This window comes from Tachysurus fulvidraco, chromosome 7, assembly GCF_022655615.1.
Source record: "Tachysurus fulvidraco isolate hzauxx_2018 chromosome 7, HZAU_PFXX_2.0, whole genome shotgun sequence".
Classification (NCBI taxonomy): domain Eukaryota; kingdom Metazoa; phylum Chordata; class Actinopteri; order Siluriformes; family Bagridae; genus Tachysurus; species Tachysurus fulvidraco.
Window position 1 is genome coordinate 2,488,248 of NC_062524.1, and position 22,500 is coordinate 2,510,747.

The window sequence follows — 22,500 nt, forward strand, 5'->3', positions numbered from 1 at the left end:
CGTACAGTATACTGCTAACTGTAATGCGTACAGTATACTGCTAACTGTAATGTGTACAGTATACTGCTAACTGTAATGATGCGTACAGTATACTGCTAACTGTAATGATGCGTACAGTATACTGCTAACTGTAATGCGTACAGTATACTGCTAACTGTAATGTGTACAGTATACTGCTAACTGTAATGCGTACAGTATACTGCTAACTGTAATGATGTGTACAGTATACTGCTAACTGTAATGTGTACAGTATACTGCTAACTGTAATGATGTGTACAGTATACTGCTAACTGTAATGTGTACAGTATACTGCTAACTGTAATGATGCGTACAGTATACTGCTAACTGTAATGCGTACAGTATACTGCTAACTGTAATGTGTACAGTATACTGCTAACTGTAATGATGCGTACAGTATACTGCTAACTGTAATGCGTACAGTATACTGCTAACTGTAATGCGTACAGTATACTGCTAACTGTAATGATGCGTACAGTATACTGCTAACTGTAATGTGTACAGTATACTGCTAACTGTAATGTGTACAGTATACTGCTAACTGTAATGCGTACAGTATACTGCTAACTGTAATGATGTGTACAGTATACTGCTAACTGTAATGATGCGTACAGTATACTGCTAACTGTAATGATGTGTACAGTATACTGCTAACTGTAATGATGCGTACAGTATACTGCTAACTGTAATGCGTACAGTATACTGCTAACTGTAATGTGTACAGTATACTGCTAACTGTAATGCGTACAGTATACTGCTAACTGTAATGCGTACAGTATACTGCTAACTGTAATGATGTGTACAGTATACTGCTAACTGTAATGATGCGTACAGTATACTGCTAACTGTAATGATGCGTACAGTATACTGCTAACTGTAATGCGTACAGTATACTGCTAACTGTAATGCGTACAGTATACTGCTAACTGTAATGCGTACAGTATACTGCTAACTGTAATGATGTGTACAGTATACTGCTAACTGTAATGCGTACAGTATACTGCTAACTGTAATGCGTACAGTATACTGCTAACTGTAATGCGTACAGTATACTGCTAACTGTAATGATGTGTACAGTATACTGCTAACTGTAATGATGTGTACAGTATACTGCTAACTGTAATGCGTACAGTATACTGCTAACTGTAATGCGTACAGTATACTGCTAACTGTAATGATGTGTACAGTATACTGCTAACTGTAATGATGTGTACAGTATACTGCTAACTGTAATGCGTACAGTATACTGCTAACTGTAATGATGTGTACAGTATACTGCTAACTGTAATGTGTACAGTATACTGCTAACTGTAATGCGTACAGTATACTGCTAACTGTAATGTGTACAGTATACTGCTAACTGTAATGCGTACAGTATACTGCTAACTGTAATGTGTACAGTATACTGCTAACTGTAATGCGTACAGTATACTGCTAACTGTAATGTGTACAGTATACTGCTAACTGTAATGCGTACAGTATACTGCTAACTGTAATGATGTTTACAGTATACTGCTAACTGTAATGATGCGTACAGTATACTGCTAACTGTAATGATGCGTACAGTATACTGCTAACTGTAATGCGTACAGTATACTGCTAACTGTAATGATGTGTACAGTATACTGCTAACTGTAATGCGTACAGTATACTGCTAACTGTAATGCGTACAGTATACTGCTAACTGTAATGATGCGTACAGTATACTGCTAACTGTAATGTGTACAGTATACTGCTAACTGTAATGCGTACAGTATACTGCTAACTGTAATGTGTACAGTATACTGCTAACTGTAATGCGTACAGTATACTGCTAACTGTAATGATGTGTACAGTATACTGCTAACTGTAATGCGTACAGTATACTGCTAACTGTAATGTGTACAGTATACTGCTAACTGTAATGCGTACAGTATACTGCTAACTGTAATGATGTTTACAGTATACTGCTAACTGTAATGATGCGTACAGTATACTGCTAACTGTAATGATGCGTACAGTATACTGCTAACTGTAATGCGTACAGTATACTGCTAACTGTAATGATGTGTACAGTATACTGCTAACTGTAATGCGTACAGTATACTGCTAACTGTAATGCGTACAGTATACTGCTAACTGTAATGATGCGTACAGTATACTGCTAACTGTAATGGTGTGTACAGTATACTGCTAACTGTAATGCGTACAGTATACTGCTAACTGTAATGATGCGTACAGTATACTGCTAACTGTAATGGTGTGTACAGTATACTGCTAACTGTAATGCGTACAGTATACTGCTAACTGTAATGCGTACAGTATACCGCTAACTGTAATGCGTACAGTATACTGCTAACTGTAATGATGCGTACAGTATACTGCTAACTGTAATGATGCGTACAGTATACTGCTAACTGTAATGATGCGTACAGTATACTGCTAACTGTAATGCGTACAGTATACTGCTAACTGTAATGATGTGTACAGTATACTGCTAACTGTAATGATGTGTACAGTATACTGCTAACTGTAATGATGTGTACAGTATACTGCTAACTGTAATGATGCGTACAGTATACTGCTAACTGTAATGATGTGTACAGTATACTGCTAACTGTAATGCGTACAGTATACTGCTAACTGTAATGATGTGTACAGTATACTGCTAACTGTAATGCGTACAGTATACTGCTAACTGTAATGTGTACAGTATACTGCTAACTGTAATGATGTGTACAGTATACTGCTAACTGTAATGATGTGTACAGTATACTGCTAACTGTAATGATGTGTACAGTATACTGCTAACTGTAATGATGCGTACAGTATACTGCTAACTGTAATGATGTGTACATTATACTGCTGCTTGTGTGTAGTTCAGGCAAAGATTTGTGAAGAATTGTGCAGGAGTATCAGTAGCTCCTGACGCTTGACGTTACACTTTACACTCCAGACTCCGCTGTGATTGACAGGCGAGACTCGGAGCGCATGGCTGAGTCGCTCCCTCACATAATGCCCATAGATGGCTGGGATGTCGTAGGGAATCGGAAGGGTTTTTCTGACACACCACTCAGATGCCCCTTTAAACACAACACTGGGCAGTTGTTTGTTTACTCAACACTCAACACACAAGCAGTCCACTCTCACTGCCACTGCTGACACTCAACACTCTACACCCGGCTCTAAACACCCGACACTCAACACTCTACACCCGGCTCTAAACACCCGACACTCAACACTCTACACTTGATTGTCAACACTGTGGCGAGGTCGGACTAAGCTGCTCACGTAACACAACATGATACACACTTACACACAACATTACATTGGGACAAGTACAGTACATAGACAAGTAAGGACAATAACAATGTACAATATTCTACAGTATATTGTGGAAAAAACTGCACAGGGGCACTAAATAAGTGCCCCTGTGGCAGAATGGGACAAGTGAGACAAATGACTGGGTGATGTTTGGGAAGTTTATGACCTGTCTGTGAGTCTGCAGGTAAATCTGTTCTGTAACCTGCTTGTCACTGACTGGTGAATGTCCTCTGGCTGGAACGTTTTGTTCCTGTTAGGAGTTCTGCTGCTCTCACCACTCTCTGGTCAGCCATGTCAGTCTACACTTAACACTCAACCCTCAACACTTCACTCAGTCAGTCTGCACTTAACACTCAACCCTCAACACTTCACTCAGTCAGTCTACACTTAACACTCAACCCTCAATATAAGCCTTCATTCTTTACGCTTAACCCAACAGTCTAAACAGTATACATTACACTTCACTCGACTCTCAGCATTCTACACTCAACTCTCTACTCTGACAGTCTAAACTTAACACTCAATTACACACATAACTCTTGTCACTCAACACTCGAATTCTTTAACCTCAGTTTTTGACACTACACTCAACACTCTACAATAGATGGAGAGTCTAAGCTGATAACTGTGTGAATCACTTGTACATGGGTTAAGAGAGTAAACTGTCTGTACCTGTGTGTGTGTGTGTGTGTGTGTGTGTGTGTGTGTGTGTGTGTGTGTGTGTGTGTGTGTGTGTGTGTGTGTGTGTGTGAGTCTGCTGAGTGTGCTGTTTGCAGAGATCCCCCTGTTTCTCAGCCTGATTTACTCATCGTACCCTGCTCAGTTCTCCTGCCTGCTGGAGCCTCTTCACTTTCTTACGTACATTTTTTTTCTTTTTCTTCTGTTTTTGTTCTTCTCTCTCTCTCACTCTCTCTCTCTCTCTCTCTCTCTCTCTCTCTCTGTCTCGGAGTAGACTGGTGTTTACAGATATTACCCCTCACTTCTTTGTGAGTAGAATCACATTACACTGAGAAGCTCAGATTGATTCTTCTTGACTACAGTAATGTTTTCCTCATTTAAGCCGAAATCTGCCAAGATTCTCCAAACCCTGAGTGCCTGTTGAACTCCAGCCAGGAACATGTCATGCTTAATGGACACGTTTCAGAAGTGCTGAGACACAGAGAGAGAGAGAGAGAGAGAGAGAGAGAGAGAGAGAGAGAGAGAGAGAGAGACAGGACAGGAAGGAAAAATACACGAGGCTTTGCTTTTCAGTCCTTTAGTTTTATTATAAAGGCTTTTAATCCCTCAGTGCATGGCTCTGTACTCGCTGTTCAGTTATTGTCTCTTCACATGACACACATGTCCTGCATGTCCTATATGTCCTACATGTCCTAATCTTTGGCACAATACACAAATTAAGCCAACTAGTTGTACTGTACAGGCTTGGTGTGAGAAAGAATTTTGTGGTTTTTGCTGTTGTTTGACTCGATCTTCACTTTTAAAACTCGGGTCTCAGTCTTAGCTAGTCCTGGTCTTAGACTTGGACAGTGGTGGTCTTGTCTCCAGCCCTCCTAATGACCAATAAGTGTCTTTCCCTTAATCATCCTAATAAAATGTAACCCCCCCCCCCCCCCCCCCCCAGCCATGTGTTGGTCATTACACCGTTTCCAGACTCTGACGGCGTTAAAAGCCTTTTCCCAGATTCCCTTAGCAATAGGCAGCTGGAGCTCCACAGAAACTCTGAGCAAAAAGCACATACAGCATTCCAGGAAAGTGTGAGAGCGGGACGTGTTGCTGTGTGTGTGTGTGTGTGTGTGTGTGTGTGTGTGTGTGTGTGTGTGTGTGTGTGTGTGTGTGTGTGTGTGTGTGTGTGTGAGAGAGTGCAGGCTCCGTCTCCATCAGGCGTAATCACAACGCCTTATTTATATCGATTGGAGGAAAATGACACGCTGCCAAAAAGGCCATTTTTCTGCACTGAACACTTCCTACTGACCAACAAGTAGCGAGATGCAGAGCAGCAGCGTCTCTCTCTCTCTCTCTCTCTCTCTCTCTCTCTCTCTCTCTCTTCACTAAACTCAATCTAACAGTGTGTAAAACTATATTGGGAAGTTTTCCTCGTCTCTCTCTTCCTTTAGATCTCCCCGTTTTTTCTGTACTTCTCACACATGTATCTTACACTTTCTTACTTTTGACAAAGTCTCTCTTCTTCTCTTTCAAACAAATGACAACGCTTCATTCACACGTATCAGTAAACATAAATAAACTATTGTGTTAATGTCAGAGTATTGTGTGTGATTGTGTGTGATTGTGAGAGTGTTGTGTGTGATTGTGTGTGATTGTGAGAGTGTTGTGTGTGATTGTGTGTGATTGTGTGTGATTGTGAGAGTGTTGTGTGTGATTGTGTGTGATTGTGTGTGATTGTGAGAGTGTTGTGTGTGATTGTGTGTGATTGTGTGTGTGATTGTGAGAGTGTTGTGTGTGATTGTGTGTGATTGTGTGTGTGATTGTGAGAGTGTTGTGTGTGATTGTGTGTGATTGTGTGATTGTGTGATTGTGAGAATATTGTGTGTGATTGTGTGTGATTGTGTGTGATTGTGTGTGATTGTGTGTTAATGTGATAGTATTTTGTGTGATTGTGAGAGTATTGTGTGTGATTGTGAGAGTATTGTGTGTGATTGTGTGTGATTGTGTGTGATCGTGAGAGTATTGTGTGTGATTGTGTGTGATTGTGTGTGATCGTGAGAGTATTGTGTGTGATTGTGTGTGATTGTGTGTGATTGTGTGTGATTGTGTGTGATCGTGAGAGTATTGTGTGATTGTGTGTGATTGTGTGTGATTGTGAGAGTATTGTGTGTGATTGTGTGTGATTGTGAGAGTATTGTGTGTGATTGTGAGAGTATTGTGTGTGATTGTGTGTGATTGTGAGAATATTGTGTGTGATTGTGTGTGATTGTGAGAATATTGTGTGTGATTTTGAGAGTATTGTGTGTGATTGTGTGTGATTGTGTGTGATCGTGAGAGTATTGTGTGTGATTGTGAGAGTATTGTGTGTGATTGTGTGTGATTGTGTGTGATCGTGAGAGTATTGTGTGATTGTGTGTGATTGTGAGAGTATTGTGTGTGAGTGTGTGTGATTGTGAGAGTATTGTGTGTGATTGTGTGTGATTGTGAGAATATTGTGTGTGATTGTGTGTGATTGTGTGTTAATGTGATAGTATTTTGTGTGATTGTGAGAGTATTGTGTGTGATTGTGTGTGATTGTGAGCACTCTTGTGCTGTGATGTGTGTGCTTGTGCGCCTCTTGTGTTGGTGCTTTTGCGCGTCTTGTGTGTGTTGGGTGTGCTTGTGTGTGCATCGTGCGCTGTCTTGTGTGTGCTTCGTGAGCGGTCTTGTGTGTGACATCGTTGTGTGCGTGGGTGTGCTACGTGCGGTAGTCTTGTTGTGATGTGGTGATTCTGTGGAGCGTCTCTGTGTGTGAGTGGCAGTGTGTGTGATTGTGCGAGTCTTGTGTGTGATTGTGTGTGTGCTTGGTGAGCATCTTGTGTGTGCTGTGTGTGCGTGTGTGTTCATGGTGCTCGTCTTTGTGTGCTTGTGGCCCGCGGTATTGTGTGTGATTGTGTGTGTGATTGTGAGAGTATTGTGTGTGATTGTGTGTGATTGTGAGAGTATTGTGTGTGATTGTGTGTGATTGTGAGAGTATCGTGTGTGATTGTGTGTGATTGTGTGTGATTGTGAGAGTATTGTGTGTGATTGTGTGTGATTGTGTGTGATTGTGAGAGTATTGTGTGTGATTGTGTGTGATTGTGAGAATATTGTGTGTGATTGTGTGTGATTGTGAGAATATTGTGTGTGATTGTGTGTGATTGTGTGTTAATGTGATAGTATTTTGTGTGATTGTGAGAGTATTGTTTGTGATTGTGTGTGTGATTGTGAGGGTGTTGTGTGTGATTGTGCGAGTGTTGTGTGTGATTGTGAGAGTATTGTGTGTGATTGTGTGTGTGATTGTGTGTGTGATTGTGAGAGTATTGTGTGTGATTGTGAGAGTATTGTGTGTGATTGTGTGTGTTATTGTGAGGGTGTTGTGTGTGATTGTGCGAGTGTTGTGTGTGATTGTGAGGGTGTTGTGTGTGATTGTGCGAGTGTTGTGTGTTACTGTGAGAGTATTGTGTGTGATTGAGTGTGAATATGTATTTGTGTGAATGTGAGTGTTATCTGTGCAGTCAGCATGTTCGAATGAATCTCAGAGCATTTCCTGCAGATATGTGTGTGTGTGTGTGTGTGTGTGTGTGTGTGTGTGTGTGTGTGTGTGTGTGTGTGTGTGTGTGTGTGTGTGTGTGTGTGTGTGTGTGTCAGCTCATGCAGTGTGTGTTAACATGTGTGGAAAACAGTCTGCACCTCGACGGCATAAACAAACGGCAGTGTTTTGCTGTTCACCACGGGTGGTGCAGGAAGCGGATCTGGCAGCACTTCTCTCTCCGTGTCTCTTGTCAGCCAAAACATTTCACACCATCACGAGTCGCTGGAGCGTTTCGGGGTTATTATAATATCATGTGCTGCACTTGGGCTGATACATCCAGCAGAGATGGGGTGTGTTTGGCTGTGTGTGAGAACCTGAGAGTGTAGATCAGTAAAACTGTGGCAGTGATGGAGGCTCTGCTGTGGTTGGAGTAGATTAGTGTTCATCCTCGTCCAGGTTCTCCAACACACACTGCCATGTACACAGGGGACTAGTGCAGGGACACCGAGACACGTCATGTCTCTTACTGTGTGGTTAAGGGGTTTGGTTCTGTACATACTTTCATTCTCTTTATCTCTGCTATCGTTTATAATCTTCTTTCTCTCTCTCTCCTGATTGGTCAGAAGGTGTTGATTAATGTTCAGGTTTATATTAATGAACTCGCTCTAATTCTATGGGTTAAAAATTCTAAATGTGTTAATTGTAAGGAAGGAAAATGGTCTATGGAAGGAAGCAAAGTAAATGTGTGTGTTTCTGTTCAAACCTGCACAGTGTTAATAAAAGTCCCATTACATTGTGATGCTTGTGTAGTTGTGATGTTTGTGTAGTTGTGATGCTTGTGTAGTTGTGATGTTTGTGTAGTTGTGATGCTTGTGTAGTTGTGATGTTTGTGTATGTTGTGATGTTTGTGTAGTTGTGATGCTTGTGTAGTTGTGATGTTTGTGTAGTTGTGATGCTTGTGTAGTTGTGATGTTTGTGTAGTTGTGATGTTTGTGTAGTTGTGATGTTTGTGTATGTTGTGATGCTTGTGTAGTTGTGATGCTTGTGTAGTTGTGATGTTTGTGTATGTTGTGATGCTTGTGTATGTTGTGATGTTTGTGTAGTTGTGATGTTTGTGTATGTTGTGATGCTTGTGTAGTTGTGATGCTTGTGTAGTTGTGATGCTTATCTAGTTGTGATGGTTGTGTATGTAGTGATGTTTGTGTAGTTGTGATGTTTGTGTAGTTGTGATGCTTGTGTAGTTGTGATGCTTATCTAGTTGTGATGGTTGTGTATGTTGTGATGCTTGTGTAGTTGTGATGCTTATCTAGTTGTGATGGTTGTGTATGTAGTGATGTTTGTGTAGTTGTGATGTTTGTGTAGTTGTGATGTTTGTGTAGTTGTGATGCTTATCTAGTTGTGATGGTTGTGTAGTTGTGATGCTTGTGTAGTTGTGATGTTTGTGTAGTTGTGATGTTTGTGTATGTTGTGATGCTTGTGTAGTTGTGATGCTTGTGTAGTTGTGATGTTTGTGTATGTTGTGATGCTTGTGTATGTTGTGATGTTTGTGTAGTTGTGATGTTTGTGTATGTTGTGATGCTTGTGTAGTTGTGATGCTTGTGTAGTTGTGATGCTTATCTAGTTGTGATGGTTGTGTATGTAGTGATGTTTGTGTAGTTGTGATGTTTGTGTAGTTGTGATGCTTGTGTAGTTGTGATGCTTATCTAGTTGTGATGGTTGTGTATGTTGTGATGCTTGTGTAGTTGTGATGCTTATCTAGTTGTGATGGTTGTGTATGTAGTGATGTTTGTGTAGTTGTGATGTTTGTGTAGTTGTGATGGTTGTGTACATTGTGATGATTGTGTAGTTGTGATGTTTGTGTAGTTGTGATGTTTGTGTGTTAGGTGGATATTGTCCTGAGTTCTCAGTGTTTTTCTCTTCCCTGCACTGCTGCTGTCTCACAGAGTCACTGCACTATACAATGTATCTCAGACCTCCTGCCGAACATCTCTCCTTACTCCACCTCTCTCCTTACTCCACCTCTACACATCTCTCCTTACACCACCTCTACACCTCTCTCCTTACTCCACCTCTACACCTCTCTCCTTACTCCACCTCTACACCTCTCTCCTTACTCCACCTCTACACCTCTCTCCTTACTCCACCTCTACACCTCTCTCCTTACTCCACCTCTACACCTCTCTCCTTACTCCACCTCTACACATCTCTCCTTACACAACCTCTACACCTCTCTCCTTACTCCACCTCTACACCTCTCTCCTTACTCCACCTCTACACATCTCTCCTTACTCCACCTCTACACATCTCTCCTTACTCCACCTCTCTCCTTACTCCACCTCTACACATCTCTCCTTACTCCACCTCTCTCCTTACTCCACCTCTACACATCTCTCCTTACTCCACCTCTACACATCTCTCCTTACACCACCTCTACACATCTCTCCTTACTCCACCTCTACACATCTCTCCTTACTCCACCTCTACACATCTCTCCTTACTCCACCTCTACACATCTCTCCTTACACCACCTCTCTCCTTACTCCACCTCTCTCCTTACTCCACCTCTACACATCTCTCCTTACTCCACCTCTACACATCTCTCCTTACGCCACAGATGTTTACAGCAGCGTTTACTTCCAGCGTCTTGTTCAGAGTTTATTTCATGACTCTTGATTATCTCTTACTGCACTTAGCTTCTGTTCTGTTGGCGTGACGTGTGAGTTTCCCTCTGACATTAATTCAGCGCTCGAGCTCCCCATCTTTAGGCCAGGGGAGTTTCCATGCTGCGGTTTGTCTGAGAGACAAAGGGACAGAGAGGTGAGAGGAAGAGCTGACTCCTTTCTCAGACGTTCCACTACGTTAGATTACAACTATAAAGTGATAAACATCAAACAGTTGTTAGAGAAATGACACACACCGTGATGACCCACACCATGATGCCACACACCGTGATGACCCACGCCGTGATGACCCACACCATGATGCCACACACCGTGATGACCCACGCCGTGATGACCCACACCATGATGACACACACCGTGATGACCCACACCGTGATGACCCACACCGTGATGACACACACCGTGATGACCCACACCGTGATGACCCACACCGTGATGACACACACCGTGATGACACACACCGTGATGACCCACACCGTGATGACACACACCGTGATGACACACACCGTGATGACCCACACCGTGATGACACACACCGTGATGACCCACACCGTGATGACCCACACCGTGATGAGACACACCGTGATGACCCACACCGTGATGAGACACACCGTGATGAGACACACCGTGATGACCCACACCGTGATGACCCACACCGTGATGACCCACACATCTGGACAGTTTACTCCTTTTCAGAAACACTCGTATAAACTCATACATTAAGGTGGTTTTAGGTGAAATATGCAAAACTATGCAGAAATATATTTTTAAACCCACACACAGACACACACACACACACTAAAATAAATAAATAAACACGAGCTGGCGTTATTATTAGTGTTATATTCTATTTGCATCTATCCGCTCTTCAGAAAATTGAAATCGTTCGTTTTTTCCAACTATCTTTCTATCTATCTCTATCTCCCTCGCTCCCTCCCTCGCTCCTTCGCTCCCTCCCCCGGAGGCTTTTAGTTCTGCTCCTCTCTATACCACACAGACGGCACACACAGATGTTTAGGATAAAGTGTCGGGTTTTATGCCTTTATGTCGTGCGTTTCAAACCCGGGAGGAAATGAACTCTTCCTTTCTTTAAACCATAAAGTTCTCACCAAGCAGAACGTGTGGAGACATTTCACTAATAGGTGTGTGTGTGTGTGTGTGTGTGTGTGTGTGTGTGTGTGTGTGTGTGTGTGTGTGTGTGTGTGTGTGTGTGTGTGTGTGTGTGTGTGTAAACCCTCCTCCATTAGCTTCTATAGGCTACTGAGCTGTGACTCACTTCATTTTGCTCCTATAAAGCGGTGTGCTGGCGAGTCTGCAGGCTGGAGCTGGAGGACGGCTCAGTGAGCGTCGGGAGAGTCGGAGGGAAAACCCTGAGCAGCCACAACGCTGTTTATTCCTCAAGGCTCTGTGCACATGAACACTTCTGTAGTGCAGACAGGGGAAAAGTTTGGAGAGGAAAAGTGAGGAAAGGCTTCCTGGGGTGTTGAGTGACACATGGGCACCTTCTATCCTGCTGATAGTCTTCATCTGTCTCTCTCTCTCTCTCTCTCTCTCTCTCTTGCTTGTGTTTGCGTGTGCTTGTGTGTTCCTTCAGAACACTTTCAAAATTAAGACAGAAAGAAGGAAAGCACATCATGGAGTGTTATTTTTTACAGCTATATTAAAATCTCTGTGTGTCTCTGTATAATAACTCATATGTCTCTGGAGGACTCGGGGGTGTGGTTGGGGTTGGGGGACGAGGCTGGGAATGAGGTTAGGGTGGGGTGGGGGTGGTGTTGGGGTGAAGTTGTGGGTGAGAAAATGGGTCAAAAGAAGCTTCTGACAGTTGACCTCTGCACCCCACCCTACTGCACCTCATCCCCCCTCCCTGGTGCACTGGTATGCTTCAACCTCTTTGTCCCTGGCACATCGGTATGCTCCACCCCCTCCCCTGGTTATTGGTATGCTCCACCCCCTCCCCTGGTTATTTTTATACTCCACCCCCTCCCCTGGTTATTGGTATGCTCTACATACCTCTCCTGTGTAATGAAATATTCACGGGTCAGTGCGTGCGTGAGGAATGATGGGGGTCAGTCAATTGCTTTTCAGCGACTCATTTTCTCCTTTGGATGTTCATTAGATCTCAATGGACGGCGATCGAAACACAGCTATCAGAGACAGACACACACACACACACACACACACACACAGACTACAGTACACCACTTCCCTCCTACACCTCCATCACTGATTTAGTTCTATCTTTTACTATGAAGAGCAGATCAGCTGGATTCTCTCATTTTTTTTAACTCGTGTGTGTGTGTGTGTGTGTGTGTGTGTGTGTGTGTGTGTGTGTGTGTGTGTGTGTGTGTGTGTGTGTGTGACCAAGGAAATAGAGTAAAAGAATTCTGAATTCTTATCATTTTGGACTTAAATTCCTAAAAACAGACGAGTGTGTCCAGTTCAGGACTGTGACAAGTTTAACTAAACAAACTTGTAAATTCGTTCATTTTTTTAACACAATGCTTCCTGTCCTGTTTTGTTTATTACTGGTGGAAGTGGTGAAGTGTGTGTGTGTGTGTGTGTGTGTGTGTGTGTGTGTGTGTGTGTGTGTGTGTGATTGTAAACAACTCTAAATAATTCAGAACTGTTAACATTAATAGCTGGGCAGCTCTCGGTCAGACTGCATTAATATGAAGCTGCACGACGTGAGCTGAAGTTATAGAATGAACCAACATCTGACAAACTGCCTCTGTTCATCTACCCCCCTCCCCCACTGTTCATCTACCCCACTCCCCCACTGTTCATCTACCCCACTACCCCTCTGTTCATCTGCCCCACTCCACCTCTGTTCTTCTACCTCACTCCCCCTCTGTTCATCTGCCCCACTCCACCTCTGTTCTTCTACCTCACTCCCCCTCTGTTCATCTATCCCACTCCCCCTCTGTTTATCTACCCCACTCTCCCCCGTTCATCTACCCCACTCCCCACTGTTCATCTACCCCACTACACCTCTGTTCATCTACCCAACTCCCCTCTGTTCATCTACCACACTCCACCTCTGCTCATCTACCCCACTCTCCCTCTGTTCATCTACCCCACTCTCCCTCTGTTTGGTGAATTATGACCCTTATGGTTCAGCATAATCACACTTAATAAGCTTTCTTATTAATGAGTAGAAGAACAAACATCATTACTATTCTTAATATCTCCATCTTTCTGTGTGTGTGTGTGTGTGTGTGTGTGTGTGTGTGTGTGTGTGTGTGTGTGTGTGTTTGTGTGTGTGTGTGTGTGTGTGTGTGTGTGTGTGTGTGTGTGTGTGTGTTTGTGTGTGTGTGTGTGTGTGTGTGTGTGTGTGTGTGTGTGTGTGTGTGTGTGTGTGTGTGTGTGTGTGTGTGTGTGTGTGTGTGTGTGTGTGTGTATATACTTGTTAGGAATTAGTGTGTGAGTCATTATCACATTGTTACTAAATACACATTTCCTGATGAAAATCTGCACCTGGAATAAAAGGAAAACAAAAAGTGGTTGAAAACAAAACCACGCACACACACACACACACACACACACACACACACACACACACACACACATCTATGTCTGTAGTGGAATGGATGGACTATAGGTGTTACACTACTGCAGTATTTGTGTGATCCATCTTGTGCAGTAAAGGCTCTGCATATGTTTCACTTATGACGGTATAAATATTGCAGGGTTGTAATTGTTAGTTCCGATGATCTCCCAGATCCCTCTGGAAAGGATGCTCCTGGGATCAACCCAGCTGTCACACTTTTGTCCTAAACACTTTCCCTTAGGGGACGAGGGTCTTTTTTTCTCCATGTTGTAGTTTGCTCCCATGAGGTTGGCTTTGTGAACAGGAAGCGTTTTCTCTCCTCCAGCCTCGCCGTGATGCTCTTTAATGAGTAAGTTAGTGAAGTAGATGTAATTAATCAAACGCCTGTCCGAACCCAAGCACTCAGGAGCGAACAGAGAAGGCACGTCCAACCGATTGAGCTAATTAAGTCCAGCAAGAGACAGAGGAAAGAAAGAGTGGAAAGACACTGTGATAAACAGTGCTGGTGTCTTTAAGTGAATAGAATAGAAAGGGTGTTTGGGCCAGGAGCTTGTAATCGTGCTGGTATTCGATTGTGCCTTTCCTTACATGACGTTTGTGTATGCATGGTTAGAACTAGGCTCGTCCTCCTGAGATCACGAACAGCTTTCAAACATCACACATCAAAGTTTCTGAAAAAAAAAAAAAAAACTCAAACTGTTCGAATGGCCTGAGCTTGCAGGACACCAAGGAAGTGGATAAGAGAATAAAGAACCAAGCAACATAAAAGCGTTCACAGCTAGTCTTATTTTCTGGCTGGAATCTGATGAGCCTCAGCTTAAATATGCATGAAATTTGGGACTTTGGGATTCTCTCTTTCTCTTTCCCTCTATATTGAACTTCTTTTCCTCAAATCTCTATTTACTCAAAGTGCCGCAGCTTTAAAGCCAATCAGACCCTTCGTTAGCATTTTTTAAAAAAGATTCGTCCCATTTTCCTCTCGTGGCTAACTGACCTATGGCCTTTCTGCTGCCACTTCTACCCCACAGAGGCCCTTCTGCTCCATATACTTTATAAATTCATGGCTTGCACTTAAAATTAAGTTTAAAACCCAGAATAGAAGCAAATGAAATAGATCCTTAGATGCTCATTAGTATTTCTGTGTTTGAGTGTATTAGCAGAAAGCTCCAGGTTTAAGAGAGAGCTGCACTGAGAACTTGATGAACAACCTGAACGTTTTCTATATTTCTATTATCTACAGAACTTCACCAAGTAAAAAAAAAAAAAAAAAACAACACTGCTGTATTGCTGAAATTTCGCAAGGCTAATTAGAAGGCTTAGCATTCTGAGGTGTTTTTTCTGCTCGCACCGTTGTAAAGGGTAGTTATTTGTTTTAGCATTGCCTCTCTGTTAGCCACACACCATGATACCTCAGTATGATGTACCGATCCTGATTAAAATCTCTTCCTCTGCACCAATACTACTAAGAAAAAAAAAAAAGAAATGGGCTCAAGTTCAAGATCAGAATCAGATGAAACGGCGAAACGCCTCGGTTTATTTCAAACCTTTCCTGTTATGAGTATAAATCCATCCTGTGAATAGCGCTTAGGTCTGTAAGTATGTATTCCGACGTCTGCAATTTCACTATTAAATCCTTACTTGTAACTAGAATGAGGCTCACAGTAAAAACGACTTTACCAACAAATCAAGACTTTCCATCTCCACAGGCGCTTTAAGCTGAAACAGCATAATAAAGCAGTGTTCATGAGCAAAGCTGAAAACTGAGAGAGACGTTTGATCTCGGAGCATGTAACCGCCCACTCCACTAATGCCTGCTAACTTGAGACGGGGGCAAGGCATCCCCCCAAACAGCTAAATCTAAAGAGCGAGAGAGACAGTAAGGCCCAAGGGAGTGAGAAAGAGAGTGATAGGATGAACATGAGAGGGAAGATAATGTGTGTCTGTGTTGAAAGAGAGAGAAGAGGGATAATGAAGAGTGAAAGAGAGAGAGAGAAAGAGAAAGAGAGAGAGAGAGAGAGAGAGAGAGAGAGAGAGAGAGAGAGAGAGAGAGAGAGAGATGGGATCGATGTACATTTGGGAGTGGGCAATCCCTGCGCTCTCATACATAAAGGTGGCATTTACCCGATCAGATAGCTTTTCCGTCCATGGATTAGGCAAATCACCTCTCAGGGAGAAGGCTGTCCTTCATAAACCCCTCAGACAGGAGGTCACACTGATGACGAGTCAGAGTAACAACAGCCGTATTAATAACCATGTTGTATTTGGTTGATTTGTTTGAATGAGTACATCCAAGGTACATCGTCTTCCACTTACATATGTACTTTTTGGTAATATGAATGAAGTGACAGATAAAGATACAGTTCAGTCCCCTGATGTCTGATAGTCTAGCTTCACATGTCCAGGGTCTAAACCGGTGAGTTCCCTCTGAAGTCTCTGCTTTTCTCTTTACCTTCCATAAACATACTTGGGAATGGATTGGTGACACTTAATTAACACTAGATATTTTATGATTATGTCCACGATAAGATCCGTATCCACCATCACCTGACAAGGATAAAGAGATTACTGAAGGTGAATAAATGAACAAAGTATGTATGGAAAGCAAGTATTGTGTCCCTTTAAAAACAAAAGTCAAGACAAGAAGCTAGATGACGGAATAAGTTAAAAAAGAAAGGTACAGAACTGATTATTATGCGCACTGTGAACATTACACTGTCAAAGTAAAAGGTAATGTAGAAGCGCTTTGTGTTCCTCAAGGTATACCAAAGTAAATGTGCCCTCAAAGGTACAATAGTTGTCCTTATGATCCAATTATGTACTATAATGAGGTTCCTCTGAAACGATTCACCTCTAACTAAAGGTACAAAAGACATATCCATGAGACTACCCTGCCACTGACAAGCACTTTTTTTTTGAGCAAGATGTGTATTTTGCTTTCTTTAATATGCTGAAAGAAAGACATGTAGAGGGAGATTGGTCAACAGGCCACTTTGTGTATGGGGAATTTGTAAATGCAACATAAGCTCTACAACTTGTCAGATATTCAGCCCCCTTTTCACAACCAGACCATCCCCATTGGGGTAAAGAGATTGTCATCCACATCATATCTATGAGATCTTTGACAAGAAAGCCCTCGACGGTTCTTCACGTTTGTCTGACGAGATTTCTTTCCTGCCATTTTCCTATTAACATCAGGGCTTGAAAGCACACAGTGGTGTTTTGTGAAGAACTGCATGCTGTGGTCTTTTCTGTTCAGAAATCCCCAGAAAAGGTCTGAAATAAAAGTCAGAGACAGCCGAGAGAAGCCGTGACTGCCGCTGTTTCTCCTTCGATGCAAGAGTAACGGGATGGCAAAGTGGAGACAATGAGTAAAGACTAGAAAATCATTCTTCATGAAGCTTTTAAGGCCAGAAAGGCATAGGAAGGGTTTGCAAGAGGGAAAGTAATGTCAAGCACTGAGTCAGAGAAAGTATCGAGAAAGATCATGGGACACTGACATCTGGAAGTGTGGAGAGAACGTAATGAGATGTACAGAGTGTAATAAAGAGAGGGATTGTGCAAGTCTGAGAGGATGTCGAGCTTGGCGCCGGTTCATTCGAGTTCGATATCGTGCTGTTCGGATTGCTGGATGCACCGTCTTTCTCTTGTTGTTAATCAGGAAGAGCTGTGGCATTTTGCTGATGTGTGTCTTGTCGGTAGATCTTAAATCACCAGTGTCAACATGGCCAGCTGCCTCATTCCATCTGACCAGAGCGAATTTATAAGAAGAACAATGTGTAATCGGCCCACAGTCGATTATCACCATACAGGAAGGAGCCTTAAACCTGTGCAATAGGGAGCGTGTGTTAATGTTACACGGTGCACTCGTGGACTGAAACTCAATAAATGCTTGATTGCATCAGCCGGTGTAGTGATCTATAGAAATGTTGCAAAAGTTGGAAAAAGTTTTTAGGGAATATGAGCCGAGTTGATTTCTGCTCTAGTTGACTGCCTCCTACCTGTTTTTGTTCAAACACTAGTTCAAACTTACTTTAATTCCTGATCAAATCCCTGTATGCAAGTGTTAACAAATCCAATGACATGCAAAAAGATTTATTTACTTATTTATTTATTTATTAGAGGTTTAAGGTTTGACGAGTTGTTCTTCTCAACATCACCACTTCCAGGAAAGAGACAGGAAGTGGCAACGAACACGATAAAGCGGCGCAGGATCAAATGCATTTACCCCTCCTACCCTTCTCACCACTGTCTCCCCTCACACTCTGTCTAGAAGGAAATGGAGGCCACTTTATCTATTTATTGTATGTGTTCTTGTTCCTCACCAGCTGTGAGCTGCTTGAAAGAATTACACGTCCGTCTCGGCCTGTGTGGATCTAGAAATTAGATTTAAGAGATGCATGGAACGTGTTATTAGATTGTGTGGTGATAGCGTCTCACCACCCTCCCATCTCATTCAGGCGATGTTAAGAGCTCGTGTGTATCCCGATCGTGTGGAGTTATGGCTCCATCGGTAGTCAGCATCTCAGGGCTCTGTGTGTGTGTATGTGCTGGAATGATACCATACCCTCCTGTATCATCCCTTGCTTGACTTCATGATGTGCCTCACTGGCAAACATCTATTATTACAATATCACAAGTCCTGTACAGTGCTCACATTTTGCCCCACATCCTATCACACTGTGTTCTTCACTTTGTTTCCTCAACCCAGGGGTCAGAAGCACAGGGCCAGTGTATCATCCATCATCTACTGACAAGATATTATATATATATAATATGAGAGAGAGAGAGAGAGAGAGAGAGAGAGAGAGAGAAGAAAAGGGAAAGGGGAAAAGATCACAAGGATAGAGGAGGAGAAGACACGGTAGATGTTGTATCAGAAGTCCATTTCACAGTCGAACAGCTGTTGAGATGATCAAACAATCGCATAGGAATCAAAGCCAACACTTGGAGAGACGGTGAGGTAATCTCATCTAAAAGCTCTTCTAAGAGCTAATGAGATTCCCTATGGTGTAAATCCACTGAGCACTGTTCTTCTTCAGAAATTGTTTTTTTTTTATTCTGATCAAGGCTTTTGCTAATTGTCAGTGAGATTTGCTCTGATCACTGCTTTCTTTTAAAGCGTAACATCGCTGCTTTAGGGATGCCTTAGACTAGTTTAAAAAGTCAGTACATTGAACCTCACCATCCATCCAGCTAGTTTTTGTTGTGCTCTTTGAACACTCTTAGACCAAAGAGAATTTTGTGAGAAATGCAGAGATGTTAAGTTAAATTTTTTTTCCCATCCGACCGATCGGCTTCATCGGTTCTTCGGGACTTGACTGACCTTAAAAAAACCCAGATGACTAAAAAAAAACTTATTAACATTTTTAAACTCTACCGCTACTTCTGAATAAACACCAGTGTACTTGTTTTCTAGTTTTTTTTACTTCAGGTCAATTCTCTAACCTATTATTTTTCATTCTGTTTCCAGGGTAACCAAGAGGCGACCAATCCGGTGGACGCGATGGCTCAGTCCTACACCCCAGCGCAGTTTCCTCCTCCCCCACAGAACGGTATCCCAGGAGACTTCACTGCAACCCACGCCCTTCCCACACAGGACTACACAGGACAGAGCCGAGTACCTGAACACACCCTGACTATCTACACACCCGCACAGACACACAGCGATCCTGCAAACAGCGATAGCAACACTACAACCATCACCACCAACACAGTGAGTAATCTGGCAACAGCACAAGAAACTGACATATCTGCAGGAGCCGCATCGGTTTCTACCCGTTTAATCAACTGATCTCTTTAATCAATGGACTATCAGATGTCTTACCTGCTTGACGGGTGAAATATTATTTACTTTTTTTTTATTCATTGTTGTCTCAGCAGTGAAGGCTCTGGGTTATTGATCAGAAGGTCAGGGGTTTCAAGCCCCAGCACAACCAAGCTGCCAGTGTTGGGCCCTTGAGCAAGCTTCGGGGGGCTGTTTCATGGCTGACCCTGTGCTCTGACCCCAGCTTCCTGACCTAAAAAATAAAAATAAAAAACAGATTCTTTCAGAAATCAGATCTTCTTCTACTAAATGAATGTAGCAACAGGATGCTAACACAGAATGCTTCTCTGTTTTAATTTGTTAAATTGACTTTAAATAAAATGCTAAAGCTAATTCAACGCTATTGCTAGGAAAGATTTGAGCTTGACCAGAGTTTACTGACATTCAGCAGCTCAGTTAAAGGGGACTGCGACAGCAGCAACCCGCTAACACCCCGGATACGAAGCTTCAGTGAGTCAGACTAATGAGGCAAGGATATCCTGCATCTACAAAACTTCCAACAAACTCAAAGAACTTTTGTTTGGTCTGTAGGATCCGTTGTGGCAGTGATTTGAGTTCTTCCTTGGCATGTGGTGCAACCATGGACACATTTTGCAAGTGTTTTCCTGGCATTATGTACCTCATCACCCTGATTACATTTCATTACCCCTGTTCTAAACCCACGTCTCCAGATGTGTCACCTCTCACTGCTGCATACTAATGGCCAAAACCCAGCAACATCTCCCAGACAGATCAGCCTCCTTTACTGTTTTTATGTTCTTCTTTCCACCATGCTGTCATTAGCGGGTTTTTTTAAGGAGTAACGTATCTTTGTAGCCTTACAGCTTTTTTTTTCAAATTTAAAAAGTGCTTACTTTCTCTCTGTTGTGAGTTCATTATCCAGCCTTTATCCAGGAGAAGATTGGAGGTGCTGGGTGGGTGCTGGGATTGTGATTTGAGGCAAATTCCTGTCTGGGATTTTGGCGTGAAAGGAATAGAGTTACCAGCCCAAGCCAATAAATGGCTATGGAATGGTATTACATGGTCCACTGTCTGAAATAATGAGGAAAGAATCTTCATGTGACATGGATATAATGATATGTCAGAGACGGGATTATTATAATACCCCAGTGTGTGTCATAAGCTGTCATGTCTCCTTATGACGACTCATGGCCAATTACTCATTTGTTTTGAGACAGAGGACAAGAAGCTGTTTGTTGAGGTTGCATCACAACCCTCGATGTGTCTGTGCATCAGGAATTATCCGCTTGGAGAGTTGGACAGAAACTGTTGTAAATGCTGGAGACACATTGGACATGGACATTGCAGCAGGACTCACATTTCTATCATTTTATTTCGTGTCATGATCATCGCTGCTGTAGTTGCTGTGATTGAGAAGGCATCTAAAGTCCTACGGATAAAGACGTAACGTGTGATGTGTTGGTCTAATAAATGATCTTTGGTAAACCGTTATGGTAAAGAAAGACTTGAAAACATGGGGATGTGCTGTTATAGGAATTTAATGAACCTCAGGATAGCAGCAGTCACTCTCGTGTTGCGCTAATGGCATTATCTGTTGCATTAGTTGGCGAGTAAGCAGATAAAGTTCACCAATTGCTGTTTGTCTTTTTGCAACACACACACACACACACGCACACAGACACACACACAACACTTGCTCTGTCTGCAGAAAGCGCTGTGTGAGCATCGCGTTATTGATCTGCCATAATCGTGACCCTTTCTAATTACACACAGTGAAACTACAGCAGCACTAAATAACTGCGCTTTCTTACAGCTCACTGAAATCTCCGCTTCCGTGCACAGCACTATCGCTGGTGTTTATTACACTCCTGTGGAGCGTCTATGAGCCTTATCCGCCCGTTCGTAGCGCTCACCATGCTTTTTTGCAACAGTTCATTTAACCCTGATGATTTGAATGTGTAAATGTGATCTTTTTAAGTGATTTCCCACCATGAGCCACGCAGGCTGCTGTGGAGTCAGTCTTTCACTGCAGGAGATCAGGCGCTGGAGCTCCTCGTACACATTACAGCTACATGATTGCAGGAAAAATGTTCAGGACGCTCGCGGGAATTAAATCGTAAGATAAATGTCGCTCGAACCTTAGACCGTCACTTTCCGTGCTAGCTGGAGGATGAATAAGGAATCATCAACAATCAGCTGCTGGTGTGGAGATAAGGACAAGAGTCAGATCTTAACACTAGCGGTTCTGTGTATTGGAGAAGACTCTAGAAGCCTTCACAGTGTCTGAGTCAGATATAAACACCTCCTGACCAATCAGCATCCAGAATTCAATGGCACTGTGGGAGAAAGCGGTTCAATCAGGACGCGGTGGAGTGATGAGGATGATTCGCAGTGTTGGTGTGGTTCCTGTTGATTCCTCATTTCACACTGGATGTAATGAGAAGAACAAAAGCACCTTTTTATGTTAGGATGTGAGAAATGTGTCGAGCTGAGCGGTGAGGAGTTGAAAAGCTTCTTGAAAAGCGATTTTTGGTTTGGAGAGAGAGCAGGACTGGAGAAGAGCTGCAGGGCATCCCTAATGATTCACCCAGCCAAAACAGATTAGGCGTACAGCATGGCCTCCTTTCCCACGCTCTAAATCATTCATGCTACACTATGTTCAATCTCTTCCGCAGAAATAAATAAAACAGGTACGGTTTAGCAAAATAGGGCAAAGGGAGGTACGGAAACATGGAGGCACGAAAAACGAGGATGAAGAAACAAAACGAAGTAGGAAGAGAGGTTCAGAGAAGGATGAGCTACGGTTCATTTTTTTTCTCATTATCTTCAAAGGAAAGAGAAACGCATGAGGAAATAAAAACAAAGACGGCCCTGAAAATTATTTATCACTTAACGGAAATAAACAAAAAAAAAAAAGTTTGTAGTCATGATAACGACACTTCACTCC

At 42.6% G+C, this 22,500-nt stretch overlaps 1 protein-coding gene across 6 annotated transcripts in view; it reads left to right on the forward strand.

The window, feature by feature from the left end:
* Nucleotides 1–22,500, forward strand: part of LOC113650480 (RNA binding protein fox-1 homolog 3-like) — a 155,196-nt gene that overhangs the window by 98,006 nt on the left and 34,690 nt on the right. For all 6 annotated transcript variants that reach the window (XM_047816769.1, XM_047816766.1, XM_047816767.1 and 3 more), the window contains one exon: nucleotides 19,239–19,481. In XM_047816769.1, coding sequence (XP_047672725.1) covers nucleotides 19,239–19,481 — 243 coding nt within the window. The remainder of the gene's footprint in view (nucleotides 1–19,238; nucleotides 19,482–22,500) is intronic.